The sequence below is a fragment of the Nelumbo lutea genome, chromosome 8 (genome assembly GCF_056320005.1).
Source record: "Nelumbo lutea isolate HS-2025 chromosome 8, American lotus-T2T, whole genome shotgun sequence".
Classification (NCBI taxonomy): Eukaryota; Viridiplantae; Streptophyta; class Magnoliopsida; order Proteales; family Nelumbonaceae; genus Nelumbo; species Nelumbo lutea.
Genome location: NC_142691.1, coordinates 7,301,658 through 7,323,952, shown reverse-complemented (window position 1 = coordinate 7,323,952; position 22,295 = coordinate 7,301,658). Strand labels below are relative to the sequence as shown.

The window sequence follows — 22,295 nt, the reverse complement described above, 5'->3', positions numbered from 1 at the left end:
CACGGATTGGTCATCTGATATCGCATGGTTTATAAATGTTGGCGTTTTGGGCAATACAATTGTAAGTAAAATAACAACATAAGTCTAGCATTATGTTGTTTTACTTTTACATTTCCTTTTTAATGGTGCAATGCGGGATTTTGACAAAGACTAGAAGTCTAGCATCTCCATTGTCCAGCATGTTGTCCACTACTTTTAAAACTGATGTTTCCAAACCGCCAGTCCATACTCTTGATTTATCACCTGGAGTAAAAACCATCTGTTCACCTTAGACAGTTAGACCTGCTAAATATATCCGGTTGTAAACATTGCATCTTCTTTTTTACTTGTAATTCCTTGAAAATCTAAAATCCTTAAAAATACAGGATAGAGAGAGAGAGGATCATTTATGATTTGACCAGGCCCAAATCCGCATCAAATCTGTATACAAACCCTAAATTCATGATTTTAGTTGTTACTAAAATGGGGCATTAGCTAGCCTTCGTGTGAGAGAGGGCAGCTGAAAATTAGACTGTAAATGAATTTCATGCATTTAACTTTCTGCAGACTAATCTTTATCGTGACACAATAAAGTGAGAAGACATCACCTTCCTTTAGCATAAATGTCGCATTTGAAGAGAAATTAAAAGACAGCATAGGGGTGAACTTATATTTTCAAAATATGTCCTTTCTTGGAATCAGAAAATCTTAACAAACCCAAGTGATATAAAAAAGGGAGGGACATGATGTAGCACCTAAATAAAATGCCTGATTCCAAGCCAAATATAACATCCTCAACAACTTCCGAATGCATCTATAACGTATAGATAGCATGTTACAAAATGAAAAGTAGAACTGGCGTGTGCTAGCATGAGCGGGTGTGCGTTGGCATAGTTATGCTAGGATCGCTCTGGCATTTCGTCGAACATCTGCAAGTTCACTTCCTCCTTTCTTCTTACTTCCCAAAATAGTTCTATCGTCCTTCCTCTTTCCAACTGAAGAAATTTGACCAGATCGCCCTCCTTCCTCATTTTCTCCCTCCTGAACCTTTCGCCTCCCTTTGTTCACCATTTTGCACAAAAGGTCTGATGTTGCTCCAGATCGCCCTCCTTCTTCTTATTCTTCCTCCTTCCCTCCCTCCTCAATATTCATCCGTAGAACTCACTGCAAAAGCAAAATAACACTGTATTCTAATCATACACTACAGATTCCTTCAGTAAAAAACAAAAAAAAAAAAATCCATCTCCATTTTGTTTAGGGTTTAAATGAAAAGAGGTGTTAAGAACAGGGATAAAAAACCCATTGCCGACCTCTGTCGGATTTCCGTCAGACCTCCGCCATTTGTTATTTGCAGCAATCGTTGTCAGTGGAGATGGCGATGGCGAGCCGTCGGGATGGCGCTCTTGTCTTCTCTTCCCTTCAACAGATAGGGCGAGTATCTGATAGGGATCGAGTTAATTAAAAAACAAGGATAAACATGTAATTTTGTATAGGGGTTTAATGGGCATTTTAAACTTTTGTGTTTTACTCAATTGTAAAAAAAAAGGATATACATAGTCAATTTTCAAATAATAAGGATAGAGTTAATTAATTAACTAAACCATAAGGGTAAAAAATTTACCCTAAAATTTTAAACCGATCACTGACTTCATCGGCTGTCGATGGTTTTATGGCCTACCAGTCACCAATGACCCCCACTGTAGTTTGATCAATACCGCCGTGTATTTAAGTGTCTGGCTAGAATAAACCAAGCTGTGGTCCGATCATTTAGACCAGACGGCGCCACATGATGAGCCGGCATATATTTACGCGACTCCCGGGCTCGAAGACTCTGTTTTCTCGGTGGGAGAGGAGAGAGGACTGAGGACGGAGAGGAAGGAAAGGAAGGAGAAATGGGGATCCGATTCATATTGTTGGTGAACAAGCAGGGCCAAACCCGCCTTGCCCAGTACTATGAATACCTCACCCTCGAACAGCGAAGAGCTCTCGAAGGTGAAATTGTTCGCAAATGTCTTGCCCGCACCGAGCAACAGGTCTCTCCCTCTTCATTTTCCAATTTTCATGCCTTCATTTGTTTTTTTTTGTTTTTTGTTTTTGCAGTTTTTGTCAGTTTCTTTGGATGATTGCGAACCTGATCTTATTGAATGCATCGAGTTACACATCGCAAATGCTTTTTGATTGTATAATTTACTAAGCTTTCGACAAAGAGTTGCATTTTTGGAAAATTGCGCATATTTTTGTCTTTGATCCATACACGATCATGTTGTTTGAGCATGAATTGATATTTTCTACTAATGGATTCTTCAGTGATTGTCATGTCCTCCAGGCAATTTTATTTTCTTCCCTTTCTTCGTACCTTATCCTTTTACCCCTTTCTTTCATGTTTAGCATATTCAGATTATTATTGCTAGCAAAATCTTTAATTTTGTTGGAGCTGCAAGCGATATTAGTTATGTGACGAGTCTGTGCTATTTGATACTGTAGCATTTTCTTTCTTCTGTTACTGATACCGACCGTTTCCTTTGTGGTCAGTGTTCGTTCGTGGAGCATCGGAACTACAAAGTTGTATACAGGCGCTACGCGTCATTGTTTTTCTTGGTTGGGGTCGACAATGATGAGGTCAATCTTTAGCATCGCCTTGTTGTGTCATATTTTCTACATTTTCGAGTCATTGCTTTTTTTCAGAAGATCGACCAAATAGATTATGGTTCAACGTTTTCATCCATGACATGCTAGTCAGGGCGTGAATTTGGTAGCACTGGAACTATCTGTCTGAATTCTGAAGAAAAACCAGAACAAAGAGGTAGCTCCAAGATTATGAGCCAACCAACTGGATTGTCCTGTTACTTTTTTGTTGATGATTTGATTATCCAGTGGTCGTGGGCTATAAAAAGTGTAGAATTGTAGAGGACATAATTGCAACTCTGCACTCTATGTGAAAGCCAAAGTTCCCAACTAAATTTGCAGCATTAGAAAGACACTATTGTTGTGTTTTTCCTTGCATAATCACATTGTTTTTAAGGCGCCGTGGTGAGGCTCCATGATGGGGTGGGGGGGGGGGGGTGCGCCTTGTCGCCTAGACGACGGGAATTTTTTGAATAAAAAGCATTATTCCTAGGGTAATTTTCTAGGTTCCATGGCAAGCATCAATCATCTTTCATTATTAATTGTATGTAATCTTCATAACAAAATGCATGCACTTCATTTAAAACATAAAAAGTCAATATATTTATGTAAAAAATGGAAGAAAGCAAAGAATTTTCAGAAAATAGAGGGGCTAAGCCTCTTTTTTTTTTCTTAGGAAAAGAAGAAAAAAGGATGAAAAAAGAAAATCAATATGTATCGATTGAATAAAATTTTGAGTTCTTCCATGCTTATTACTTCAGGTTTTAAAGTTTTTGAGAGTTCAAGACAGTACGCATCTTGATTGAACCCTAACAAATAAGAAAATAATAAAAATAAACTAGTATTTTAACTCAAAGTGAATAATTTAGTTTAATAATGTCCGCTTTATTATTATAATCTCAGAAAGTTAAGAATATAAAAGTATCCATCTTGGGAATTGAAGTTGCCTTGGTATTACCTAATTGTCCTAGTTAAATAGCATATCATAAAGGTAGCTTCTATTTTATATGATTGTAAATTGTTCTTATATCATTTAGTATAGCAATAGCAGACATGCCTTCATTGGGTTATTTGGTTTTCATTTGATTGATGGAAGCGTGTTTGTGTTTTATTGGATGGTCGCAAGAAATTATCATGATTGTGTGAATTGTGAACTCATAAAAACCAAATCAACTAGGCATGTATTCAATGGGTGATTTGGTTTATCCTTTGACTTTTAACATGTTTGGTTTTTTTAAGAGGCCACAAAAAGTGTTATGATTATCATGTGATAGTGGGTAGTTCATATGAACTCATTGCTCCGCATGTTAGTCTACCTTTGTATTTCTTGATATTCCTTGTAAGGTAGTGGATTCTAGAGGAAGTCTCCATTTTATCATATGATAGCGGGTAGCTCATGTATCACTTGGGGTAGCAATTACAAGCATTTACTCATGAGGTAATTTCTTCTTTTCATTTGATTGATTCTATGTTTTATTGGAGGATTGCAAAAAAGTATTGTGACCATGTTGACTAATTGAAACCAAATCACCTAGGTATGCAGGCATTTCTGTCCTTTATGAATATTTGTATTTGGGTGCCTATTCAAGGGCACTTTTGTAATTTTTCTTGTGAAGAAAAATGGAGTCTCTTGGTGTGAATAGTAACACACCAAGCATTCTCGACACTTGGTGTGAATAGTAACACACCAAGCATTCTTCTTCCAACTTGGTATCAAAGCGTTACATGGTCAAGGAAACTATCTGCTACTAGTCATGACTCACAGACAGACCTATTGACATCAGCATGTCGTTGGTTGACGTCAACAGTCCGTATAGTCGACAGCATCCTCATGGGTTTTTGATGGTTGCTGATTTGCCTTGATTTTAGGGGAATTTTGGTATAAGTTTCATGGTGGTTTGAAGCTGTTTGGATTTTTCTTGGATTTTTTTGATGAAAATTGGCGAAAAATCCAGATCTGGAGTTTAGGGCTTGCATGCTTGTATGGTGGGTTGGTTGTTGCTGAAACCTCTTGTATTTGAGTTGTGGTAAACCCCTGGGACTGCAGGAAGTAATCCTGAATATTTTGGAGCCCTAAATTTTTTTGGGAAATTTCTTTCTTCCCACGTTTTGCCACCAATACCTATTTTTCCTAGTTTTTTAGTTGTAACTCGTGTCTAACCTTGTGGGAAAAGGTGTTTGGGAGTTCAACTGGTGTTGGAATATTGTGGTGCTGGTGAGAAATGTTTTTTTTGAGGGGTTGTGATTGATGAATTCACACAAGGACGTCCGCATACCTACTTATGTTCTCTTAGGAAGCAATGACAATGCCGGAGGGCAGATTATATTGTAAAACTTGATGGAACAAATTTTGTTGAATGGTCTCAATCAGCCAAGCTTACAATCGATGGAAGAGGTAAGCTCAGATTTATTACCGATAAGGAAGCTAAGTCGAAGCCTGAAGATCTGAACTATTCCAAATGGGAGCAGGATAATCTGTCGGTTATGTCATGGCCTATATACTCTATGTAGGCACGCATTGCTCGTAATTATATATTCCTTCCAACAACTAAAGATATTTGGAATAGACTAATTGCAACTTATTCTCAAGCAAAAAACACTACTAGAATCTTTAGTTGCAAAGAGAAGTATGTAATATGCGATAGGGGGAGGAATCAATGGCCATGTATTTCTCCTCCTTACCATCAATTTGGGAAGAAATTGATCACCTTGAGGCTTTGGAGTGGAAGGATCCTGTTGATGTTGAACAGTACAGGAAGTACGTTGAAAAAACCGAGTTTTTGATTTTCTTGTTGGGTTAAATGCTGATTATGACTTCACTAGGCAACACATCCTTAGTGCTGATATTTTTTCACTCTCCACAGCATACAACATATTCTTTTGTGCAGAATGAAGAAAGTAGGAGGAATGCTATGATGCAAGTGTCTGTAGGTGAGCACATTGCTCTTGTGTCCACAAAGCCTAAGTAGAGTTTTGGTAAACATGAAGAGGTATTTTTTGAATACTGTAAGAAGCTAAAGCATATCAAGGAGAGATGCTAGAAACTAAATCCCCACCTAAAACCTGAGAAGTTTAAAGCTGGAAAGAAAGTAAATGCTCATGTTGCTATTGCAAGTCATGATTCTTAGACTCATGCTTGAGGGGAATCCTCCTGCTCCGACATCTACTCATGACACCTCTAATGTGATGGAAAAATTGAGAGGCATCTTACTCCATCTTGAAAAGAGTGGGTTGCCTACATCTACTAGTTAAAATGCTTCTTCTAGTGCCTTTGCAAAATCAGGTACTGCACTTGTGTGTCATGCCCCTCCATCTAGCTCTTGGATAATTGACATGGGAGCTAGTTATCATATGATTGATATGCCTTCTTACTTTACCACTTTGGACTTTTTTCAAGGAAAGGTAAGATTACCATTGCCGATGGATCCTAGACCCCAATGTCGGGTTTGGGTGAAGTTAAACATACCAATAACCTTTCTTTGAATTCTGTACTCCATGTTCCACAATTGCATAGAAATCTTTTATTTGTTAGTTCTTTTACAAAGTCTTATAATTGCTCTGTAACCTTCTTTCCATCTCATAGTGTCTTTCAGGACCTGAGTATAGGGAAGACAACTGGCAATGGACATGAAGCCGATGGAGTTTATCTTCTTGATTAGTCTCCAATGATAGGGTTGATGTGTTAGTTTGAGTCTTGTCATGATGACTTGATGAGAAATAAACATGTTCATGGGTTGGGCCGAGCTTTGTATATGTATCAATAGAATACACTCAGGAGCTTTGTATATGTATCAATAGAATACACTCAGGCCCAAGCCCAAGCTCAGTCATAAATTTGAAAACTGATTTTTTTCTTTTTTTTATTCAATAAAAAAGTGTTTTATTTATATTAAAAACTTTTAAAACTCAAAAATAATAAACATTTCATTATTACTTAGAAAAAAGAGAAGAAGAACAAAGAAAAAATATTGTATATATATTTTTTGTTAAATAAAATATATTTTTATTATTTTATATATAATATCAAGTCGGGCTCGGGCTTGGGCCAGGATTTTTTGAGAAAGCTCGAGCCTGGCTCGAAAAAAGTCAGGACCGGTGCTTTAGGCCCGAGCCCAAGCCTGGCCTAAAATCATGACCAAGACTGACTTAATAACGGGTCGAGCCGGGCTAGCCTGTCAAGCTACTCGGCCCATGAGCAGGTCTAATGAGAAACTAAGTCAGTTGAAATTGTGGCATCACTGTCTTGGGCATGTGTCTTTTGGTTCCTTGAAGTTTTTGTTTCCTAGTTTGTTTGAGTCCTTGTTTAGTTCTGGTCTACAATGTGAAGTCTGTCAACTATCAAAGCAATGCAACAAAAGTAATGTTGCTTTTCATTTAATGCATACTGATGTTGGGGACCTTATTGTATTCCATGTTTGGGTGGCTATAAATATTTTATTCTCTTTGTTGATGATATTATTCATGGTATATTTGGTTGTATTTGATGAAGAGCCAAGATGAAGTTCCTTTCATTGTGAAAGGCTTCTTTAGTATGGTGGAAACACAGTTTGAGAAGAAGATCAAGATTATTAGATTTGACAACGCCAAGGAGTACTTTGAGAAGCACTTACAATCCTTCTTTGAAGAAAAAAGGAGTGATTCACCAAAGTTCCTGCACTCATACGCCCCAACAAAATAGGGTGTCGGAGAGGAAAAGCAGATATGTGATTGAAGTTGCCAAAGGCTTGTTATCCCAGATGCATGTTCCAACTCGGTTTTGGGGTGATGTTGCTTAAACAGTTATATATCTTATTAATAGACTTCCCTCGCGAATCCTTCACCTCTAGTCTCCTCATCAATTGCTTTTTCTTGATGAGGGTACATTCCATCTTCCTCCCAAGGTTTGTGGGTGTGTTTGCTTAGTCCATGACATGAGTCATTCTAGACTGAAATTTAATCCAAAGTCTATCAAGTGTGTCTTCTTGGGGTATTCTTCAGTCCAAAAGGAGTGTCGTTGTTATCACCCTTATTCTGAAAACGGCATGTGTCCAAAGATGTCACATTATTTGAGTCTACTCCCTTCTTTGTCTCCTGTCATACTCTTTAGGGGGAGAATGTTAGTGAAGATTGGAGTCCTTTTTGTATGTCGATTCCTACAACTTATGTTGTCAATCCTTCTTCTCCTCCACTTCCTTGTGGTGGTAGTAGTCCTCTTATAACTCCAGAGATTGAATGTCCATTACAATCTGACCTTCTGGACCCAAGTAATTTGGATTCTAAACCTCTTTCTAATTTCGATGCCTGTGTTGAATTTGTTGTTGAGTCTCCTCGTATAGTTTCTGATCTTAACCTTCCTATTGCAATTCGTAAAGCAAGACAGACATGTGCTAAGTATCTTATTTCAAATTATGTCTCTATTGATACTTTATCACCCTCTTATTATGCCTATATCTCTTCTATTTCTTTTGTTTTTATCCCTCACAATGTTACTGAGGCAGTGCAATTCCCTCGTTGGAATGATGTTATGAACCAAGAAATAGAGACACTCGAAAAAAAACCAACATGGGAAATTGTTTCTCTTCCAGAAGGCAAAGTTCCTTTTGGATGCAATGGGTTTATACAGTGAAGCATAAAGCTAATGGCTTAATTGAAAGGTATAAAGCTCGACTTGTGGCAAAAGGGTACACTTAGTCTTACGGCATTGATTACCAAGAAACGTTTACTCCAATAGTCAAGATGAATTCAATCCGAGTTATTATGTCTCTTGCTGCCCACTATTCTTGGCCCTTGTATCAAATGGATGTTAAGAACACCTTCCTTAATGGATACCTTCAGGAAGAAGTTTACATGGAACTTCCTCTAGGAGTGAACATCCGTGGGAGTGAAGGAAATGTTTGCCATTTAAAGAAATCCCTTTATGGCCTTAAACAGTCCCCTAGAGCTTGGTTTGACAGATTCAGAAAAGTTGTCTTAAAAATTGGCTTTTCACAATCACAAGTTAACCATACCCTGTTTGTTAGGAGAGCAAATGGAAAAATAACTATGTTGATAGTATATGTCAATGATATTGTTATCATAGGGGATGATATCTCTGTGATTCCTGAAGTGAAGTCTTTCCTTGCTACTGAATTCGAAATTAAGGATCTTAGAAATCTTTGATATTTTCTAGGGTTTGAGATCGTAAGGTCAAAGAGGGGCATTTATATTTCTCAGATGTGGCCTTGATTTGCTTCAGGAGGTAGGAAAATAAACCGGTTGAAACTCCAATTGATCCCAATCATAAGTTGGGAGTTGATGATGGAGATATCCTTCCTGACAAAGATGTGTATCAATGACTTGTCGGCTGCCTTCTCTACTTGTGTTTGACTAGACCTGATATATCATATGTTGTAAGTGTGGTCAGTCAATACATGCACAAGCCTAGATCATCTCATATGCAAGCAGTGAATAGAATACTTGCATATTTGAAGGGATGTCCAAGAAAGGGGATGTTGTATTCTAATCATGGGCATCTGAAGGTAGAGACCTATTTTGATGTTGATTGGGCAGGTTCTATTGATGATAGGTGGTCTACTTTTGGCTATTGTACCTTGGTGGGTGGCAATGTCATACCTTGGAGAAGCAAGAAGCAATCGGTTGTGACTCCATCTAGTGTAGAGGCAAAGTACAGAGCTATGGCACATGGTGTCTCAGAATTGTTGTGGCTGAAGAACTTGTTGATAGAAATGGGAGTGTAGATTGATACTCCAATGATATTATATTGTGACAATCAAGCTGCCATGTACATAACTCACAATCTTGTACAACATGATCTTACAAAACATATAGAGGTTGATCGACATTTCATTAGAGAAAGAGTTGCCAGTGGAGAGATTTGTCTACTTTATGTGAGGTTTGAAGACCTATTGGTTGATTGTCTTACTAAAGGTGTTTCCAAATCAAAGTTCAACAACAATTTGAACAAGCTGGGCATGATAAATATCTATGCTCAGCTTGAGGTGGAGTGTTAAGAGTATGAGGGCATTTCTGTCCTTTATGAATATTTGTAGTTGTGTGCCTATTCAAGGGCACCTTTGTAATTTTGCTTGTGAAGAAAAACGAAGTCTCTTGGTGTGAATAGACACACCAAGCATTCTCGACACCACTTCTTCTCTTCTCTTTCAACATCACCAAACCTTCCAACTGTTTTATTGGAGGGCCAATAGAAAGTGTGGTGACCATGTGAACTCATTGCTCCACATGCTAAGCTATCTTTGTATTTCTTGATTGTCAAAGTAGGTGAAGCTAGGCAATAGGGGTGTCTTATTGCCTAGTCGCCTAGGCAATGGCTTTTTTCTTCTTCTTCTTCTTCTTTTTGAATAAGAACCATGAATCCTAGGACAATTCAATCTTTAAGAAATATATACTATTTATGCTATCTACATGCAAACATGATTCCACTTTAGATGTTCTTAATTAAACCTTTTAGTTATATTCTCTCCCCAATTATGCTATGGATGCATGAACCGGTGGGTTATAAGTTTGTCTTTCATGTTAACATCCAAGCTAAAATGATCTCATCTTCTTCTCAAAAAGCAAGTAATCTGATAGTAAGGAAAAGAGAAAAAAAGGAATGGTCAAATGCATTTCAAACAAGCTTTAGTTTTGGCTATTGAATTTTCACAGTTTTGAACTGAAAAATGTTTTAGTGATGAAAAAGAGCATAAGAATTTGATTTGGACTAGAATATTAGTTTAACCTTTTTTGATAATTAATATTAGTTTAATTTTTTACTTTTTTTTTTCATATTCAAAGAAAATGAAATTAAACTAAGACAAAACCAAATGATACCTGGGATACAAGATCTGTCCAGTATCAGCATATAAATGCTTTGCAAGACCCCTGGGAGGGTGAAAATGAAAAGCAGGTAGCCAGGTATATGACCAAAGCACAATTTGGCATGCCATCTGCTTTCTAATGGATATAGACTTTCATATTTAGGAAGGATAAGAATAGAGTAGAATGAGGAACATGAAGGACACAAGTTCTCTTTATCCTTGACCCTCTAATTAATTTTGTTTCTCCCTTTAGAAAGCGTTTTTTTTTTTTGGGTTGCTAGTAAGTTCCCTTCAGAAAGCCTGTTGTTTGAATGGATATGATTTTTTACTTCTAGGTCACACATTTAGAACAAGGAAATTCATTCGCTGTATGATGAATATAGATGAGTGCTTAGAGAGTCAGGAACTCCAGATATAATAGATCTTCTTGATAACCTAAAAGAAGTATGCCTTGATCCCGGGGGGAGAGATGAAAGAATCTGGACCAGGTTCACTTGTGCATCCTTCTTCAAAACCCTATACCAAGCAAATCTGTCACTCTATTTCCCAGCCAAGGCTCTTTCGATTGGTCTGGTCCCTCCAAAGGTAAAATTTTTCCGTCTGGGAGCTACTTTGCAGGCCATCAACACAAAGGAGAAGCTTCAGTGGAAACGAAAGAATTGGTGCCGCTCTCCTCATGCATGCTTTCTTTGTTTTAAGAGAGTAGTCAGCAGTAACCATCTCCTTCTATTCTCTCAGTTTGTTTCTCAGGTATGAAGCCATTTCCTTTCTCTCCTTGGTAGCATGGACAGCACCATCCAATGTTTTAGACCTCTTCCCTACCAACATGCTGTATGTCACAGAGAAAGAAAAAAAAAAAACTATGGAATTGTACACTAGTGAAAATAGTTTATTACTTTTTTGTTATATTAGTAAGAGGAATAATAACTACATACATGTCTAGGTGATAATAGGTCCACATTTTCTAAGAAAAACAAAGTTCCTGGTTTTACAATGATAGTGACATAAATTCAGTTGGCATTGAATGTTCATTAGCTATATAACCTTTTTAAAAGGAGGGTGTTAAGTAAAGTATCAATACTTCTTTTGTGGGGTGAAGGAGGGGCCATAGGTGATTATGGATGAAAAATAAGGATGGATAAATAAGTAGGCATTCTTCTGTCCACCAAAGATTGGACAAAGGATTAGAAAGAGAGAAGAATTCTTTCTATTATAGCAAAAAACAAAAAGATAGATTACTTAGAAGAAGAAATAACTAACGGAGTAATAAAAGGAGAAAAAATTCCTCATGACAACCAAACACACTTATTTCATCAAATCATTCCTTTCTAAATTGCAATTACAATGACTTTATTATAAACTCAGATATTCCTTTACAGACTCCAATTTGAATTAGGAAACTGACCCAAATCAACTTCTAATTGCTTTGGAACTAAGACAAATCTCTATATAGGTAATTCATAAGGATACTTAAACAGGGACTCTAATTTCTAAATAAACTTAATTGACACCTTGCTAATCCTACTAAAACTAAATGTAAGGACGCCGGCAATTATGGGATAGTAAGTCCAAAAGTTACCATAAATAGTAATTTCAAAACAACAGTAAATATTCTGAAATTGGTGTAGACAGTGTGAATTGGAAAACTGATATACTTCCCCATGGTTCATTGCTTCTGTATCTGCATCATGTCTTCCCCATCATCATGAGGAATTCCCCGTTTTCATCGTAAGCCAACAAACTTACCCTGTGTACTATTAGCTCTTAATGCTTGTCATATTGTTCTCATTGCTGACTTTCAAACATCAACTGTTCCATCCTCTGGAGCTGGGTGAGAAAGATCTCATTAGAATCCAGATATCATGTCAAATTTTGCTTTCAGTCATAGATCTGCTTTTGACTTTCATACTGCCCCTTCTCAGGGATCTTCAAAGGCCTTTATATGCTGGTGCTGGAGGGTTCTCATATCCCAGATATAATTTTGTTATAAACAAATAGAGCATGTAAATGGTTAAAGTAATACACTCTTTTCCATATTTTTCCTACCATAACAATGTTTTATTATGCATTTAAAAATTGTGACTATTCAATTTCTAAGTGTGTACCTGAAAGTTGAAACTCATTTGACTATTCTCTGTTATCTAAATTAGAATCCTGCTAGTTTTAGGATTTGTTTTGATTGGATTTCTTTGGACAAGTGATTCCATAGGTTGAGTTAAAAAGGTGAAGATCCTATTAGGATTTTAGCATCTATTAAGTCCTTCCCCAGGCATTGGAGCCTCATATACTAGGCTGCCCTTTTAAGTCTTTACATATACAGGCATTTTGGAGTCTCAATAAAGTTCTAAACTAGAAAAGAAGATTATAAGTTCCACTATATGACTGTAAAAGCAAAGTGCAAACTTCGATATGAGATTTTTTTCCTCAACATTTCTCTTTTCTTTTATTTGTGCGCGACTTAACATAACCTGGATTTCAGAAGTATTCAAATGAAACCTTTTTTTTTTTCTTTTTCAGGTAGTAGCATTGCACAAGTTTGTTAGCAAGTAGTTAAGTTAATTATTGCTTGTTTAAGTAGTGATTTATTAATTTCATCTTTTTCATTAGATTTCTTTAATCGGTCTGTCTTAAATAATTTAGTAGCTGTGCCACTGCATTAATATGCCATTGCAAGTAGAATTCATGTTCCTTCCAATTCCATATCTTTTATTTTGCAGAATGAACTGGCTATTCTGGAATTCATACATCTTTTAGTTGAAACCATGGATCGCCATTTTGGGAATGTGGTAAGCCCCAATAACTGGAATCATGTCAGGGTTAACCATCTTTTAATCATGTTGTTACTAAAAGTAGACCTATTTTCTGCTTTCTCTTGTTAAGTAATTTACTAGAACACGCAATTAATTTAATTTCTTTTATTCCTGTTAAAATTTTCAGTGTGAACTAGATATCATGTTTCACCTAGAGAAGGCACATTTCATGTTGGAAGAAATGGTCATGAATGGATGTATTGTTGAGACAAGCAAACAGAACATTCTGACACCAATCCAACTCATGGACAAAGCTTCATAGCTGTTTCAATTGTATGTGAGGGTGAGGAGTTTGTTCCTTCTGTCTTCTTCAGAGGTCATTTACTTTGAGATGTTATTTATCATGGTATATGCCATCTCTGATTTGGCATAATCTGAATTATTGATGTCAACACTCTTAGGTGCTAAGCCATGCCGGAGGCATTTGCTTGGGTTGTGTTCCCCGGGGGATCCATACAACATACTTGTATTGAGTAAAAATTGGTCAGTCACTTGCCCAGAAAAAAAAAAAAAAAAAAACATTAGTCAATTGCATTTCAGAACATCCGACCAGCTTCTATTCCTGTTATATTGGAATTACTTAACGATGGTTTGGCAACAGATTAATTTAGGTGCTTCTTATTTAGAAAAATCTCTTCACATTAAATATACGGTTTTTCATGAAAACCAATGTTGATTCTACCTACCGAAAAAACAATTTTCTCTAAAACATTTTTTAAGCTTGAAAAGTTTGTCTCGTTAGCAAGTGAGAAGGACCTATTAGGCAGTTTAGTTTAGAAACGAATGTTTTATCTGATATATAAAGTACGTAGACCTCCTTCATTGATCTGTGGTACGTAGACCTCTTCATTATTTTGTCAACACAATCGAAGGATAGCTACAAGCGAAAGCGAACTGATGCAAATAATTTGTAAACATTACTATAGTCTAGTTAGTACTATGCTGCTCACTGGGAGCTTTGATTAATAATCATTGCTTTTGCTTTTGCCTCTTGTTGGGTAAAGATATTGCTTTTGATAATTACTGCTTTTGCTTTTCCTGGTTGAGATTGTTATGGAACACAATAGTTCATTAGGTGGGGTAAGTGCTTCTGAGTTCTGACAGCCCATTGTTTTTCCGCTTCTTGGGTTGCCACCTGCGATTCTTTTAACAGATTTGCATACCTCCTAAGTCTTATTTACGCAGACAGCCAGAGACGGATTCAGGCTGAAGTTATAACAGATAAGTTTGTATTATATGGTTATTTCTTATTGAATTACCAAACTAATATACAGCCTCAGCCTCTATTATCTCTTTTAGCAAAGCAAAGTCAAACACCCTGATGATTTGTCTTAAGGTCGGCTGCAATAGATTAGGAGTTTGGAGTGGACCTAGAGCAAATCCAATCAACGCTTGCATTACTAACAAGAAAAGCCTCCAAGAGTCCAAGGTTTAGAAATCTCAACAAATGCTAAATGGTAAAATGATCCTCGCTGCTCTATCGAACTTGTTACCAATATTTCTCTAAGGCTTTATTCTGTATGTTTTATGATTATCATTATTTGATGCTGAATTTGGAAGTAATAAATATCACATGGTTCAGTGCTTGATCCTTTACCGTTGTTTGTTATATACTCTTCATTGACATCAACCACAAACACTCAACTTTTTCTCTTCCCTTGTTGCTCAGTTCACGATTTTCCTCTTATTACTGTAAGACCCATGGAAACTTATTTTATTTCTACCCAAATATGAAATCTAATTGTCGGGGAAAAAGTTTGGACCATGCTGTCCATTTGACGTCTTGATTGATTAATAAAAGGGAAAATTATTGATTAATACCTTGTATTTTGTGTCTAGTGTTATTTTGGTATTTGAATGACAATTCAATACCTGAACTTTCAAAATATGACAATTTAGTACTTGTCATTAATCAGCGTTTAACCTACTGTTATGTGATATTTGAAAAGGATACAAATGCTCTTCGAGTGTTATTTAATTTTCTTTATCAACTATTTAAATATTGATAAAATTTTAATGATTTCAAATCCTTGCTTTTTTTATTCAAGAAAATTGGGTTTATGTTTGAGTGGGTATTATAGCGATCCTAATTTTCTTGAATAGAAAAGGCAAAAATTTAGGACTATTAATTTTTTTGTCAGATAATGGATTATCACATTTTGAATGTTCAGGTACTGAATTATCGTATTTTAAAATTTAGAGACTAGAGGTATTAATTATAATTTTCTCTTAAAACTTTTCTGTACCAACGGGTTAACTTTGGCTGTTGGGGCCCAGCTGTTGAAACAGTTTCTAGGCACGTCCTGGACAGGTCACCCATTTACTCTCATGCTTTTGTTTTTAGTTAAAATAAATTAAAAGGTAATTACTAATTTACTCATTCTCATCGTAACGTGACATTCCCATAAAATCTCACAACAGCATAGGGCCAACAGTTTAAGTTTTACCCCGTACTGATGGCCACCTAACGGCGGCAAATTAGAAAAAGAAAAAAAAAGTGTCCTTCAACAAGAACCGTTGAGCCTTCACTAACTACAAACCTGAACGGCTGAACCAAGCACCACCGGGCATGCTTTAAGATTTACAACGTCTAAGCCCACTGTTCCAGACCCAGCTGCTCTGCCGCCACGAGTCATTCTCGTAGCCACTCCAGACAAGCAGAGCCTGAGCCTTTACTTATCACGAGGTCATGGCCATCTGAGCTCACAGCCACGTTGCTTAAATCCAAGACGTTTAATCCCCTTTATGTATAACTTCTCCCTATCCTTCCTTTCACTTGCCTCTCGGTGCTCTATTATACTAATCTTACGTTCTCCTTAGTCGTTGATCGATCATGGCTGAGCAAATTAAGTCAGTGACCCAGAGAATATCGGAATCGGCTCCAAATTCACGCCAGACGGTTAAATTCCTAACAGCAGCTACAATTGGGACTACACTGTTGGTTTTGTCGGGGCTGATCCTAACCGGAACAGTTATATCCCTGGTTATTGCAACTCCTTTGCTGGTGCTGTTTAGTCCCATACTAATACCTGCAGCGATAGTTGTATTCCTGGTGGCTACAGGGTTTCTGTTCTCAGGTGGATGCGCTGTAGCAGCGCTATCGGTTATGTCGTGGACCTACAACTACATGTCAGGGAAGCACCCGCTGGGTTCGGACCAACTTGACTATGCACGAACGACGCTTGCAAACAAGGCTAAGGAATATGGGCAGTATGTGCAGCAGAAGGCACAGGAAGTTACCCAGGGACAGGGCCAGGGGTATTGATCATCGAGTGAGTGGCTTAGATTTAGCTCTGCTTAATTAGCTTTCCTTTTAACTCTCTTGTTGCTAGTTGCTACTCTCTGTAATTTCTGCTTAATTTCGTCTCTCTTTTTTAGTTCTCAGATCTATGCGCATGTGTATCATGATGCACTTGGTTTGTGCATGTTGTTCTGAATCTTTCTTGTAGGTGTAGCTGGCAAGCATGTAGCTTATCTATATCTTCATCTTCATGTTGGTCATCTAAAGGGGTTTCGTTCCTTCTTACTAATTAATTACATGCGTACATACCTTTGGTGTAGATAGTGAAATCACTGTAAGCAATGCGTAGCTAGGTCTTTAATTGGATTTTATGGTTCTTTACTTTGAGCCGGGCCACCCAAATTTTGGTAGATGAATCTTACCTAACCCTCCAACTCCATAGAGTAGAGGATTGCTGCCTTTCAGAAGTCAACTAGCCTGACTGACAAGAAAAAAAATAACAGAAATGGTTAGCCTGAGAAGGGGTATTATGGTTAATTGATCATAGAACTTGGAACCCTTCCATTTCTCACCCTGTGAGTCTGTGACTGTGAATGCTGAGTTTGCTTGTGTTTTGCATGTATTGATTTTGAGTCTAGTAGGAACTTCCACTTGGAACGAGGGTATGGGCCCCAGGAGCTCTGGCGCATTGGTCCACAACTCCACATATACTATCATCCCGTGAGGCCGTGAGGAAGGGAAACAACTTGGCTACTTCGGGCTTGGACAGTTGGGGAGCATGCAATCCAATTGCAATGGCGGGTCCCTCTTTTCTTATGGTCCGCCCAACCTTCCCGGTCGAGTTCGGACTTGTCCCCCGAAAAATCAAACGAAGCATATCAGGTCCGCACAGACCACGTTTTGGTGGCCTGAGACTCTGAAGTGCTGATTAATTAACTACTAATAATATTTCTTGCATTTGAAACAAGGAGAAAAAATATATCAAATTAGCGTCCGTAGGATTATTATGTACAAATCGGACCTAAGCGAGTCATGTAGTTCATCAGTATTACACAGGTGATAGAACTGCAGGGATATATCTTCTTTCTTCCACGATTGAGATATGAGAGCCCAATCTAATGGATGAGACAAACGTATTGGGAACGAAAACCTGGCACTATGAGATCAAACGGCCGCTGGTCTCCCATCTTTCCTGGGGTCACTCACAGCGGTGAGGACTCCATGGTAGACCTGCGCATTATCCGGGCTTCCTCCCAGTTTCCTTCCCGAGTTAACCGGTAGCCTGGAGAGATCCTGCACAATAAGCTGGCAGATAGCACCAGTTGCTTGCGCCTTCAGTACATGACCCCTCTCTTCCAAGAAAATCTTATTTTCCTGTGACAGTTCAATGTGGTCGCCGTCGATCACTGTCCAGTTCTCGTATAAGACTACGTTTGGGATTACCTGCAAGGTATGTCAAGAGTAAGGGATGACCCTCTCAATCTCGGTTCTCAAGAACTAAAGAGAAAGAGAGAAAATAAACATGTAATACTCCTTAGCCATTGAGAAAAAAAATAAATAAAAGCCTGAAGAATACCTTGTGATAGACCCTTGGGTACTGCACCGCCGCAAGAGGCTCCATTCCCAGGATAAAATGGTTGATAAAGACCTGAACCACCGCCGGGATGATCATCATACCGCCACTTCCTCCTATGACACCGGTTAACTGATTGTCCTGCACAAATGGGGCGAGTGGGTTTAGTCCATCCTGATCAGGGGTTATCCCTTCATCCAAGTATACTCTGCTTAAGCAAAACTGAACCCAATTGGCATTGTCCTAGAACCAAAGAAGAGGACCATCGCTGTACCTTTAGAATGATAAGAGGAGTCATGGAAGAAAGAGGCCTCTTCTTTGGTTCTATGAAATTAGCAGGGTCTGGAGGAAGTTTGTCGACAGTTGTCTCTGTGGGCGTGGAGAAGTCATCCATCTCGTTGTTGATTACAATGCCAGTAGAAGGTGAAAGAACCCCCGATCCGAAGGGATAGTTAACAGTTGTTGTCAGGGACACTGTATTTCTATCCGCGTCTACAACACAGAAATGGCTAGTTCCATGGTCTCTTAGTTGGCTGTATCTGAAAATTTTCAAGGATACTCGAGCTTTCAGTGAAAATGAAACAACAAGGAACATTGGCGGCAGCAGCAGTTAGGAAAGAAGTATTAAATAAAGTATAAAAACCAGCAGCTTCAGGAATTATATGTTCAGTTAATTTATACCTGTACATGTAGTAATCAGCAGGAAATGTGGTATTGTCGAATATTTTCTGCTGGAGCTCCTTAGCATAAGATGGTGAAAGCATGTCAGTTACATATTTAGTTACATCAACAAAATCAGGGTCGCCAAGGTTCATTCGAATGGCAAACATGTGCTTTAGCGATTCGATTAGGCGATGAAGACCCGGAGGACCCCTAGCTGCATCTGACGTGCCATAGCTATCTAAAATGTTTAAGATCTGTTCAGCAACATTATCAAGCAGAAAAAATAAGCCCCATGACTGTACTTCATACACGCTAGATACATGCAAAGGGCAGCCTAAGTCCTGTGTATCAACAAGCAAAAATAATAATTAATAAACCGACCAGTTAAAAGACACCCACCAGGGACAGTCCAAGAGTCCCGCTTGAAGGAAGTGGCATTCCTAGTATTCTGTATCCCATGACATCTACGACCATTGCATCCTCCACTTCCACTCTGTAGTTTCTCATGTCCTCCATGGTCAAAATTCCACCATTCTCTCTCACATCCTTTACAAGATTCTGGGCAATGGCTCCATTATAGAATGCATGCGGTCCATGTTCAGCAACTGCCTCTAAGCTATGGCCAAGTTCCACATTGTAGCAGGTATCCCCAGCTTCTAACAATTTCCCATTTGGAGCGAACACTCGACGTAATCCTGGGTCAGCAACGATCAGCTTCTCACGGTTCTTGATGACTGCACTCAAATAAGAAGTGATCACGAACCCATTTTTGGCTAGCCGTATGGCGGGTTGGAACAGAGACTTCCAAGCCAGGCGTCCATGTTTCAACCATGCTTCATGAAGACCTGCTATCTCGCCTGGAACACCCATTGAGAGTGTTCCCATATACTTGGTTTGAGGATTCTTTTCGTACATGTTCTGTTTGTTGAAATTCAGTTTCAGGACCATCATAATATGAACAGAAACTATCAATATACTTCATATAAAAACATAGTACGCATTGTATCTAATAATCTATTGAATCAACAATCATGATCCAGAATCTAATTGTATCCCAAGGAGACGGTTTTGGATTTCAGACTGAGATACAGGCCCTGCAGATTCAAGATCTATTGATTGGTCTGATTTTCGGGTTATACTCCACCAACTGGTAGTAGTTCACTTGATTAAAGAATCATGTGGTTACAGGTATGGCTGTAGCTAATATTAAGAATTGTATCGGTCAGCAAGCGCATGTTTAGGAGCATTTTATTTGGGTTCAACCTGACCCAGACCCCCCAGTCTGACGATGTAAGAGTGTTTATATGAATATGCATTCACACTATTGCACATGGGACAAGTCAGAAAGCTTGCTAGTCCAGTGATAGAAATTCTGTACAGAATTGGAGATTGAGTTGAAAATCCCAAAATCTCTCAATTGAAGCAGAACCTCAACAAATCCCACTGTTTTTTTTTTTTTTTTTGGGTAACACCCACTGGGTTGAAAAGCTATTGGGTTAAACTTGGCAAGTCGAAGTTGAACTCTAAGCAACTTGGGTACCGGTCTCAGTAAAACTCCATCCTTAGATTCTAGATATCTTTTTTGAATTCAAAGCAAGTTTAATGCCTTAAAATTTATCCATGGATATCAAGTCATCACTAAATTAAGACATGTCATGTATCTTTAAAAGCCTACTAAAACTGCTAGCTAATTTATCCCAGCAAATGAATTGAATATGAAGAGAGACAATTGGGATGATACCTTTGAAGCAGCTAAGGGAGCAGTCTCTCGAAAGTCAATAGCTAGGGCTTTTGAGGTTGACGCAGACCAAACGACCATGAAACCGCCGCCTCCAATCCCGCTTGACGCTGGGTTGACAACACCAAGACACAATGCCACTGCCACTGCAGCATCAACAGCATGGCCCCCACTTCTGAGGATTGAAGCCCCGATTTCAGAACAACGGCCATCGTCAGCGGCGACAACGCCATGTTCGGACTCAACCACGTCACTAGTCTCTCCCCTCGCTTCCAATTTCTTGGGCTCTTTCCTCACTCTCCAACGACCCAAACTGCTGTCCGCTACAAGGCCTACCACTATAGTTCACCACCAACAAATAATGCTTTACGTTTTCGTAGTCATTTTCGGTTAAAAAGATAAATAAACAGAGCCGCAATAGCAAAAACAAAAAGTGTTGCAAAAGCGGATATGTATGAAAACAATTTTTTTGTTGAAGAGCAATAGAGCATCCAAAAATAATCACATCTCTAAAATATCTTCAAATTCCAATAATTTTATATCTAAAATACCCTTAAAAATTGATGTATTTTTAAGTATTTCTTTGGAATGGGAAAAATTTGAGAATTCCTCTTCCCCATCGGCTATCACCGAAATTGAAATAGTGGATTTTGGCTACAGGGACGGGAGGGTTGCCATTCTTACTCCTCAGAGCACACTTCACACCAATCTCACAAAAATCAAAGTACATTACATCCGTGATTTGAGAACGTCTTCCCATAAATGATAATATTAAATATGAGTGTGAGGCGCGCGAGGATTGAGAGTAGCAAATCTGGATTCTCCCTCGTGAGATCGGTGCCATGTGGCCAGAATAATAGCCTTCTCATCACTCATTCCGGATCTCCAACGAACTCTAACGTGTGGCCCGCGTACACATGCACGTTCAGGCGTGATTGGTTTGTCGAATTCAGTCGCGTGAGAATAACTTGAGGAATTTTAGTAAACTTTTTAAAATTTTCAGACTTTATACGGGCCACACTGATGAGTGGTGATTGGTGAACAGTACAGGACGAAGAGCACAACAGGGCAGGGACCACTCGCTCCGCGTCATCACCACCCAGTAGTAAAATATACGTTTAGATAAGGGCTATTAACAAGTTGCTCCAGCATTTGGGAGCGCGAGGAGAGGACAGATCTGAACAACAAGTTTGAGTGATCTACGTTTTGCTATCTGCTTAATCAATACAGGCCCGCGCTCTCAAAATCAATTTTGATTAGGATCGGTTTTCCGAAGTAAAGCTTAAAAAAAAATAACTATCTAAAAGTGTTAATTCTGGACAAGAGGGAAATACGTAAATCTTGGATTAATACAAAGACTGCAAAACTATTGAAATCTTAGGAACAAAGAAATTCGATTATATTACCAAAGGAAAGAAAGAGGTTCAATTGTAAAACCAAACAAGGATTATTCTCACAACAATCGATACTCAGAAGCTCTTACTATATCAAGGAATTCAACAACGATGAAACGTGTATCACAAAATGAAAGATGCAAATCGACAGTACAATTGCGACATCAAGAACATATGACGGTAAAACTGACCTATAATCGTTAAGACCGCAAACGAAACCCTTATCGCTCTGCTCCGACCCTTCTTATTGACCTGCTCGGGATATCCCAACAGCGGAGTTTGAAGCCTCTGCTGAGCCATTGGAGAGAGAGAGAGATTGTGTGTTAGAGTTATCGAACGGAAAAGAAGAAGCCTTAGGTACGTAACCCCACAGGTACGAAATTGTTTCCAGCGAATAGTTGAAAAGACAGATGACATTTGTGTCCGGCGTCCCACAAACGCCCCACATGCACATTTCAGCATCTATTGAGAATATT

General features: G+C 38.4%; 3 protein-coding genes and 1 long non-coding RNA gene across 5 annotated transcripts; 2 read left to right on the top strand and 2 right to left on the bottom strand.

The window, feature by feature from the left end:
* Window positions 1–610: 610 nt before the first annotated feature.
* Window positions 611–1,671, bottom strand: LOC148842465 (uncharacterized). Its single transcript, XR_016103258.1, has 3 exons — window positions 1,601–1,671; window positions 1,290–1,418; window positions 611–1,143 (listed from the first exon to the last, which is right to left on the bottom strand). It is a non-coding gene; the product is annotated as an uncharacterized LOC148842465 (long non-coding RNA).
* LOC148842463 (SNARE-like superfamily protein) lies at window positions 1,624–16,744 on the top strand. 2 transcript variants are annotated; one of them, XM_088957734.1, is made up of 5 exons: window positions 1,624–2,012; window positions 2,512–2,598; window positions 13,118–13,186; window positions 13,338–13,493; window positions 13,612–13,754. In XM_088957734.1, the coding sequence occupies exons 1-4, from the start codon at window positions 1,872–1,874 to the stop codon at window positions 13,470–13,472; spliced, it is 432 nt and encodes a 143-aa protein (XP_088813860.1). In that variant the 5' UTR covers window positions 1,624–1,871; the 3' UTR covers window positions 13,473–13,493; window positions 13,612–13,754. The 2 variants fall into 2 exon arrangements, with proteins under 2 accessions (XP_088813860.1, XP_088813861.1); XM_088957735.1 differs by lacking the exon at window positions 13,612–13,754 and adding an exon at window positions 14,364–16,744 and having other exon boundaries at window positions 1,637–2,012.
* Window positions 16,044–16,744, top strand: LOC148842464 (oleosin Ara h 15.0101-like). Its single transcript, XM_088957736.1, has one exon. It carries the CDS (start codon window positions 16,044–16,046, stop codon window positions 16,473–16,475), a length of 432 nt encoding a protein of 143 aa, XP_088813862.1. The 3' UTR covers window positions 16,476–16,744.
* A 664-nt stretch (window positions 16,745–17,408) lies between these two features.
* GGT4 (gamma-glutamyl transpeptidase 4) lies at window positions 17,409–22,233 on the bottom strand. The gene is made up of 7 exons (XM_088957733.1): window positions 22,011–22,233; window positions 20,429–20,763; window positions 19,087–19,605; window positions 18,706–18,941; window positions 18,299–18,563; window positions 18,028–18,165; window positions 17,409–17,894 (listed from the first exon to the last, which is right to left on the bottom strand). The coding sequence occupies exons 1-7, from the start codon at window positions 22,117–22,119 to the stop codon at window positions 17,616–17,618; spliced, it is 1,881 nt and encodes a 626-aa protein (XP_088813859.1). The 5' UTR covers window positions 22,120–22,233; the 3' UTR covers window positions 17,409–17,615.
* Window positions 22,234–22,295: the final 62 nt, after the last annotated feature.

Coding starts and splice junctions, on each gene's coding strand:
- LOC148842463 (XM_088957735.1), top strand. CDS start 1,872: ATGGGGATCCGATTCATATTGTTGGTGAACAAGCAGGGCCAAACCCGC. Junction 2,013..2,511: donor TTGCCCGCACCGAGCAACAG/GTCTCTCCCTCT, acceptor CTTTGTGGTCAG/TGTTCGTTCGTGGAGCATCG. Junction 2,599..13,117: donor TTGGGGTCGACAATGATGAG/GTCAATCTTTAG, acceptor TTTATTTTGCAG/AATGAACTGGCTATTCTGGA.
- LOC148842464 (XM_088957736.1), top strand. CDS start 16,044: ATGGCTGAGCAAATTAAGTCAGTGACCCAGAGAATATCGGAATCGGCT.
- GGT4 (XM_088957733.1), bottom strand. CDS start 22,119: ATGGCTCAGCAGAGGCTTCAAACTCCGCTGTTGGGATATCCCGAGCAG. Junction 20,764..22,010: donor TGCGGTCTTAACGATTATAG/GTCAGTTTTACC, acceptor GGTGAACTATAG/TGGTAGGCCTTGTAGCGGAC. Junction 18,564..18,705: donor GCTGATTACTACATGTACAG/GTATAAATTAAC, acceptor GAAAATTTTCAG/ATACAGCCAACTAAGAGACC.